The sequence below is a fragment of the Diplotaxodon limnothrissa genome, linkage group LG1 (genome assembly GCF_057381915.1).
Source record: "Diplotaxodon limnothrissa isolate DT_005_m linkage group LG1, D_limnothrissa_male_GT1.1, whole genome shotgun sequence".
In the NCBI taxonomy this organism is placed as follows: Eukaryota; Metazoa; Chordata; class Actinopteri; order Cichliformes; family Cichlidae; genus Diplotaxodon; species Diplotaxodon limnothrissa.
Window position 1 is genome coordinate 12,449,791 of NC_140596.1, and position 7,961 is coordinate 12,457,751.

The 7,961-nt window shown below is 47.0% G+C and overlaps 1 protein-coding gene across 1 annotated transcript; it reads right to left on the reverse strand.

The window, feature by feature from the left end:
* Positions 1-483: 483 nt before the first annotated feature.
* Positions 484-6,304, reverse strand: LOC146639457 (uncharacterized). Its single transcript, XM_085351177.1, has 4 exons — positions 5,525-6,304; positions 4,826-5,425; positions 4,357-4,761; positions 484-702 (listed from the first exon to the last, which is right to left on the reverse strand). The coding sequence occupies exons 1-4, from the start codon at positions 6,302-6,304 to the stop codon at positions 484-486; spliced, it is 2,004 nt and encodes a 667-aa protein (XP_085207303.1).
* Positions 6,305-7,961: the final 1,657 nt, after the last annotated feature.

Below are 7,961 nucleotides of genomic sequence, written 5' to 3' on the forward strand. Positions count from 1 at the left end.
AGAGAAATCAAATTATTATTCTTATGAAAGAGACAAAAAAAAGGTTCAAGCTCACAAAGTTGACTTTGTTATGGTTCATTTTTTATGAGACAGGCGCAACATCTTCTCTGCTCGTTCAGTCCTTCAGCCCTAACTGTTAATTTTCTTGGGGAGGAAAGAGGTTGGAGTTATATGAAGGCTGTCATATGAGTCGGCTGATACATCAAACACGATGACCTTACCCCTGGTGACAGTCAGGACAGGACAGTGTGTGGGTATCATAGTGTGTTTTTGTGTTGGTGTGAATGTTCATATGCGCGTCCTGATTTTTAGATTATTTGGCTTGTTTTCCTGCATCACAGGTCATCGTCTTCCTTTTCTGGGCTAGCACATTACGTAGCAAATATGCAAATCAGGATGCATGAAACGGTAAGCGAAACGAAGAAGGTGTGGATGCACTAAGGGATCTCCTCAGGTATAGGCTCAAGATTATTATTGATTTGCTCATAGAGCTGTCAGTCTCTGCTCAGCTACCGTTTGCAGGGTGACTGACAGGGACGGGGTTGGGTGGCCCACAGCCAACCAGGAGGAACCACTCTGCTGGATGGGCAGGAAAGATGGAGGGAGATTGAGAGAAGGATAACACAGAGGGATAAGGGTAATTGATGATTGTTTCAGCAACGGAGAGGGAGGAGGGAGAGCAGAACAGGGGGCAAGAGAAACCTACACAGAGAAAGAGAGTGAGGCTGATGAATAGGAGATGGAAGAGAAATGACTGAGGGCAGAGAAAGGTAGGTGATGAGACAGACAAACTGGGAGAATTTGGTCTGCAAAGAGGAACGAGCACTACAAATATTTTCTAGAATTTTTAACTTAACAGTGAGGAAATGTATGTTTTGTGAAGGTTGAGACTTTTTTAGGGCTAAAGTTATGATGACATTCAACATATTTTAATAGTTAAAAGTGGGCCAACAGATGCATTTTGTCACTATATGTGTTTTTATACGTTAAAAAACACATATGTACACCGATTAGTTACTTCAATTTGTCTAGCATCACTCACAAGCTCTCCATAGTATGTAGGATCTCTATAGTTTGTTAGCAGGGTTACTCAAAAGGTTATTGACAAATTTGTATGCAAGTGTTACCAGATGTAGCTGCTGCTGTGGATCCAGGATTTGCTGGGAGCTTTCTCTACTGTTGGAAGATTTCACATCAAATCTTCATAAAAGAAGGCATCAAATAAAAATAAGAACATGTTAGGCACAATACTCAAGAGAATATCACAAACTCATCAGTGAATCAGTTCAATTCAGAAAATAATCAATTCCTTCAATGCATGGTGTGGAGAGGTGCTGACTATCAGACTGCTTTTGTTTTTAGTTTTGATTGTGCTGTTGAGCTCCATGAAAATCAGACAGTGTGAACACTACTCAAGCAAGCCTTAATAAGCAGTGCTGGGCAAAGGCCTTTTACACAGCAGTCAAAGCTGCTTTTTCATGTCTCTTCACAGTACACGATGGTTACAAAGCAGATTCTGTAAAAAGGAAAAGAAATTAACAAGTCTCAAAGAAATGTGCAAATAAATTTGTTTTTCTAGAGTGTATATATTTGGGAGCAAAGCAGAATGTCAGACATTTCAATGTTGCTCGTTGGGAAGGTTGAAATTTCCTTTTAGTCTCCAAAACTGCAAAACATATATATATATTCCTCATGGCAGACAGCCTGCCACTTCTTCAGCTCAGGAAATGAAGACTAATTACCTTTCCAGTCAACACGGCATTGTTTTTCTAGGCTTTTATTTTAATGACTACTCACAGGCAGAGAGGTTAGACATCCTGAGCAAAGACGCAAAGGTTGTAATTGTGGACTCAAAGGAAATGAACAAAAAAAACTACCCTGGACAAATTTCCTCTTACCCTCTAATGACAAATTATTACACGTCTTGCACATCTACAGGTGGTTGTTGTGGCTAGTTGGTATACCTGCCATATTACCATCACTCTCCAAGTTTTGACAGTTTTAATGTTAAAGAGTTTTTCTCTTTTTGTTGCCTAAATCTAACCACAGAAAAGAGGATTGAGTCCTTTTTACACCCCTATCACTGCCTGCAACTACAAAGCTTCTTTGATTTGGCCTGTTTTGGTTAATAAATCTTAATTTAACTGCATAAAACAGACAAGTCTACAGACAAAGTTCAGTGCAGTTCAGTTCATATAGGGCCAATTCCTAACAGTCACGTCAAGGAGCTTTACATTTAAAGGTAAAGACCCTGGGATATTAGAGAAAAGCCTCAACAATCACACAATGCCCAAAACACAAACTAAAGGCACTGGGTAGTAAAATGCATGGCAAGTGAAAAGGCAGAGTGAAAAAGAAGTCCCCCAACAGGCTAAAGTAGCAGCACCACTAAGAGATGGCTCAGGATCACCTTATTCCAACCCAAACTACGGGTTTTATTGTGGCGGACATGGTGGGCGTGGCACAGGTGTGGAGAGGCTGAATCACCTGATCTGCATCAGCTCCGCATGCCTCCCCTGCCTATAAGAGCAAACCAGGTCCTGAAGGATGTTCTTGGTGGTGTGTATGTTTGACTGGCAGCTGAAAAGCTGCAGCCATGTTGGAACAGCAACCATTAGAGAATAAAAGACAATGCTGAAAAGCATCAAAATGTTTTGGCTGTGTGATGTTTACATTTATCAAAAAGGAAATTTTTGAATTCTGATCTTATAAGCTGAGAGCGTGGCTGTCTCCTGAATCCAAAATGAGACCTGCTTTCACAGCAGTGGGCGCTGATAGCTGAAGGCTCTGTGTCCCATTCGATTTTTAGAAATTCTCCAAACCACAACAGTGTCTGCAGTCTTAGGTCCTTCGGAGTCTGCAGGACTCTGTTAAGGACATTCTATGACACTGTGGTAGCATCTGCTCTTTTCTATGCAGTGGCCTGCTGGGGGAGTGGATGCACGGACAGGGACAGGAGCAGGATTGACAAACTGGTGCGGAGGTCTAGCTCCGTGCTGGGATGTCCCCTGGAGTCTGTGGAGGTGGTAAAGCTGACATCCATCATGAACAACCCACATCACCCACTGCATGAGTATGTGAGTGGGCTGAGCAGCTCCTTTAGTCAGAGACTGAAACACCCTCGCTGCAGGAAGGAGCGCTTTCGCAGATCATTCATCCCACAGCAGTTAGACTCTATAACTCCTCAATCACGATGTCATAAGTCACTGGACACTGTGAACATCCCCGGTCACCACTTCATGCATAATGGACCTTCCATGTGTATGGACATGTGCAGGTATATATGTATGTATACATATGTATATTTAGTAGGGGTGCAACAATACTCGTATCAATATCGAACCGTTCATACAGTGCTTTCGGTTCGGTACGCATATGTATCGAACTGTTAGGTTAAGGCTGTGTGCAGGCAGGAATAGGACCCAAGGTGCAGACTCCGGAGACAGACGTGAACTCAAAAAAGGCTTTAATTTAATACTCAAAATATAACATAACTGAAAAAACTCAAAACAAACTTAAACTAGAGAAATGACAGAACACACAGCTATGAAAACGGTAGATCGCGACACAGACACAGAGAAACACTGGGCTTAAATACACAGAGGGAGCAATCAGGGAATGGGTAACAGGAGGGAAACACAGCTGGGGCAAATCAGGCCTAACGAGACAAGAGGAAGCAAAACCAGACACATTAACATCAGACATGGACTTTCAAAGTAAAACAGGAAACACATAACACAGACTGAACAAAGACACAGACTCATATGCAGGCACTACAAAGGGAACAGAGACGTGGGAACAGGGCAGACACAAACACTGACTGAACACGGGGATATAGGAACTTAGGATACACAGACGCGAACTAGACAAGGGGATGCAGGTGATAGGGGAGACATAAGCCATAAGACGGAACTCAAAGAAACCAAAAACTAGAAAGTATAAATAATAACATAAACTCAAACACCCTGGGTCAACGACCCAGGCATCCTAACAGTACCCCCCCCCCCCTTAAGGGCTGGCTTCCAGACAGCCCAAACCAAAACATCAAAATCAAAAAAAAACAAAAACAACCCAACCAGGGTGGGCGGCGGGGGAAACAGGATGGAGGGCTCGAAACAAAACAAGGAGCCAGAAACAACAAAACAAAAAAGTGCAAACACTGGAGCCCGGAAAGCAACAGAACAAAACACAGAAACAAAGTCCAAAACAACAGCACCAAGGCCCAGGCAAAGTCCAAAAGCAAACAAACAAAAGAGCTCACGAAAGGCGCAGAGGCCCAGGCAATAGTCTCAAAAAAAAAAAAAAAAAAAAAAAAAAAAAAAAAAAAAGTTCAGGGGGGCCGGCCCGGAGGCTGACAGCACGATAGTCCAATCCCGGGCAGTTCAGGGGGTCGGCCCGGAGGCTGATGGTCCAAGAGCCCAGAAAACAGTTCAGGAGGCCGGCCAGGCAGAAGGCACCGGTGGCGACGGAGCAGATCAGGAGGCCGGCCGGGCGGGAGGCAGCGACGGCGACCGAGCAGGTCAGGAGGCCGGCCGGGCGGGAGGCACTGGTGGAGGAGTAGTTCAGGGGGCCGTCCATGACGGCGGCGTAGTTCCGAGGGCTGTCCATAACGGCAACGACGTCCAGACATCGGCCGGACAGAACGTGCAGGACGAGCAGGCCGGGCAGGACGAGCAGGACGGGCAGGACGAGCAGGAACAGACAGCAGGGAGACCTCAGGAGCAGACGAAGCTGAACACTCGGAGACTGGACCAGGCGGAGCTGCAGAGGCTGAGGCCGGACCAGGCGAAGCAGAAGCCGAAGCTGGACCAGGCGTAGCACAGGCTGAGGCTGAATCCGGACCAGGCGAAGCTGCAGACTCAGAGGCCGGACCAGGCGGAGCAGCAGAGGCAGGACCAGACGGAGCTGCAGACTCGGAGGCCGGACCAGACGGAGCTGCAGACTCGGAGGCCGGACCAGGCGGTGGAGCCGGTGGTGGCTGAAGCGGTTCCTCGGACCCTCCAGCGGAGACAGGTGGCTGAAGCGGTTCCTCGGACCCTCCAGCGGAGACAGGTGGCTGAAGCGGTTCCTCGGACCCTCCAGCGGAGACAGGAGGCTGAAGCGGTTCCACGGACCCTCCAGTGGAGACAGGTGACTGAGCAAACAACTGAGGCGGTAACTGAGCAGGTGACTGAGCCGATAGGTGAGCTAATGTCTGAGCTATGGAGAGAAGTTTAAGTTGTATTGACTGTTGTAACGATGGCAGTAATGGCGGGTGAGGTGGTGGATTAGCAGATGGTTGGACTAGGTTGTCTGAGCCTACGGATCCTACAGAAAACTGCTGGACGGGCTCACCTGAGCCTCCAGCGAGGTCAGAAACAGGTGCAAGTACCTGCCGGACACCAGCCACTCCCACCCGAGGAGAAGGTACGGGTGCAGGAGCTAACTGGTTCCCGGTCATCCTCACCCTGGGAGCCGGGACAGGCACAGTCAACGGCTGGGCAGCTGCAGTCCCCACCCGAGGAGCTGGTACGGGTGCAGCGACAGGCAGAGGCTCAGCCAGCCTAGACACCTGAGCAGGGACCAGCTGGACCTCAGCCTCCCTCACCTGAAGCACTGAAACAGGTGCAGGGGAATGCTGGGCCTGAGCTGCCCTGGGAGCAGGAACACAATGGTGCGAAGGAGCAGGCCCAGCAAACACAGACTCTTCTAAAACGTTTTTTAACTTCCTACCACCACCACGTCTAACAGTCTTAATAGTCTCAGTCTTAGCAGTGTTCATATGATTATTAGTTTCCAGCTCCGAGGAACGACAGCAATCACAACTCACCACCGGGAGTTGCTCCGCAGAAAAAGAGTGGTGACGGTGTGAGCGTCGCCTCCTCCGGGAAGTGGGAGGTGGCGAACTGGGCTGCGAATCCTCCAAAGGACCGGGCTGCGATGAGGAAGCAGAGAGTTTGTGAAGCTCAGAACGTGGCAGACCCAAAAACAGAGCGAAGGACTGCAGCGGAGTGAGTCTAACGTCCGGTGTCACATAATCTCTCTTTCTCCGCCGCTTAACTCTCTTGTCGGACTGGTAATCCAGGGGTGAAGGCGGAGGTGTAGCGACTGGAGAGAAGGAGCACGTGCTCAACCTGATCGCCCGAGGCATAGACGCTGGCTCGGCCGTAGCCATTTGGAGGCTGCGGGGCCCTCCCAAAGCCAAACGTGACCCATAGAAGGGTGACTGGAGCTCCTGGGCATGCTCAGCTTCCTCCCTCACGATCTCCTTGAGGAAGGCAGAAACTGCGGGTCGCTGATACCACACGGAGTCTGCTGGGTCCATGTTCTGGTCGCGATCTTCTGTTAGGTTAAGGCTGTGTGCAGGCAGGAATAGGACCCAAGGTGCAGACTCCGGAGACAGACGTGAACTCAAAAATGGCTTTAATTTAATACTCAAAATATAACATAACTGAAAAAACTCAAAACAAACTTAAACTAGAGAAATGACAGAACACACAGCTATGAAAACGGTAGATCGCGACACAGACACAGAGAAACACTGGGCTTAAATACACAGAGGGAGCAATCAGGGAATGGGTAACAGGAGGGAAACACAGCTGGGGCAAATCAGGCCTAACGAGACAAGAGGAAGCAAAACCAGACACATTAACATCAGACATGGACTTTCAAAGTAAAACAGGAAACACATAACACAGACTGAACAAAGACACAGACTCATATGCAGGCACTACAAAGGGAACAGAGACGTGGGAACAGGGCAGACACAAACACTGACTGAACACGGGGATATAGGAACTTAGGATACACAGACGCGAACTAGACAAGGGGATGCAGGTGATAGGGGAGACATAAGCCATAAGACGGAACTCAAAGAAACCAAAAACTAGAAAGTATAAATAATAACATAAACTCAAACACCCTGGGTCAACGACCCAGGCATCCTAACACGAACAGTACAAAATTTTTTATTTATTTTATCAACTTTTCTTCTGACGATGTCTGTGTTGAGCGCTCAGTGGATCTGCGTTCGACTACTCCGCCTAGGCTGCACTGTCGAGTGCAGATCCACTGAGCGCAGCACAAGCTAGCAAGACAGAAGCTAAGCTCGTTGCAAAATGGCAAATTGAACCTCCCCCACCCTCATTCAGATCTGGCGTTTGGAACTATTTTGGTCTTCATGTGAAGCATGACCCTGATGGTAATCGCGTCATGGACAAAAGTAAAACAGTATGTCGGATGTGCCACGCAATGCTCAATTGATGGGAACTAGTGCGTCCAGTCCCATGCACGGGGCGATCCGCGGTAGCTCGTTAACGGAGATTTGCGCGTTATGGCGTTAATGTCAATTTAACGAGATTAACACTGACAGCACTAGTGGGAACACAACGAATATGACGGCACATTTACGCCAACATCATCCTCGTGCAAAGACAAGTGGAAGCAGACAAAAACAACAAGCATGCATGCTACTGTCACCCTTTTTAACTGAGTAGTCCAAAATCAGTCAAATCCACAGTAATCTGTCATACAAAGTCAAGGAAAAAAACAATATTTGGGAATCTACTCTTGTTGGGTTCAGTTAGGATCGTAAGGAGACTGGCAGTGGTAACTCAACTTAAAGAAGGAATATCCCTCCACTCAGAATGAGACACTGACAACAACTTAAAGGGAGAAAAGTGACTTGAGTGTATTCAACATTTAAATGCTCCAAAACATAGACATGAACAAAACATTTAGACCATTTCAAACATGTAAATGTCAACAATGTACAACATATCACTTAAAGTGTCCATAAATATATTAGGTAGGCTGTCCTTTTCAGTTCAGTGCACTTAGTATTCAGTGTTCTTAGTAAGTGTTAATTGTCTTTAGTCACAGTTTTTGCTTTTTGATGCATCAGTTTTTTGTGTTAAGTGGAATCAGATCTGACCCAAAAAAAAGAAAAAAGTAACAACATAAAGTGTCCTGAGATCTCAGAA

Bases quoted from the DNA above. Each gene is read 5' to 3' on its own strand.
- LOC146639457 (XM_085351177.1), bottom strand. From the start codon at position 6,304: ATGGACCCAGCAGACTCCGTGTGGTATCAGCGACCCGCAGTTTCTGCC. The intron at 5,426-5,524 runs GTCGCTGCACCC...ACCGGGAACCAG, and splicing joins GGCTGGCTGAGCCTCTGCCT to TTAGCTCCTGCACCCGTACC. The intron at 4,762-4,825 runs GCCTGTGCTACG...CAGCCTCTGCAG, and splicing joins CTGGTCCGGATTCAGCCTCA to CTCCGCCTGGTCCAGTCTCC.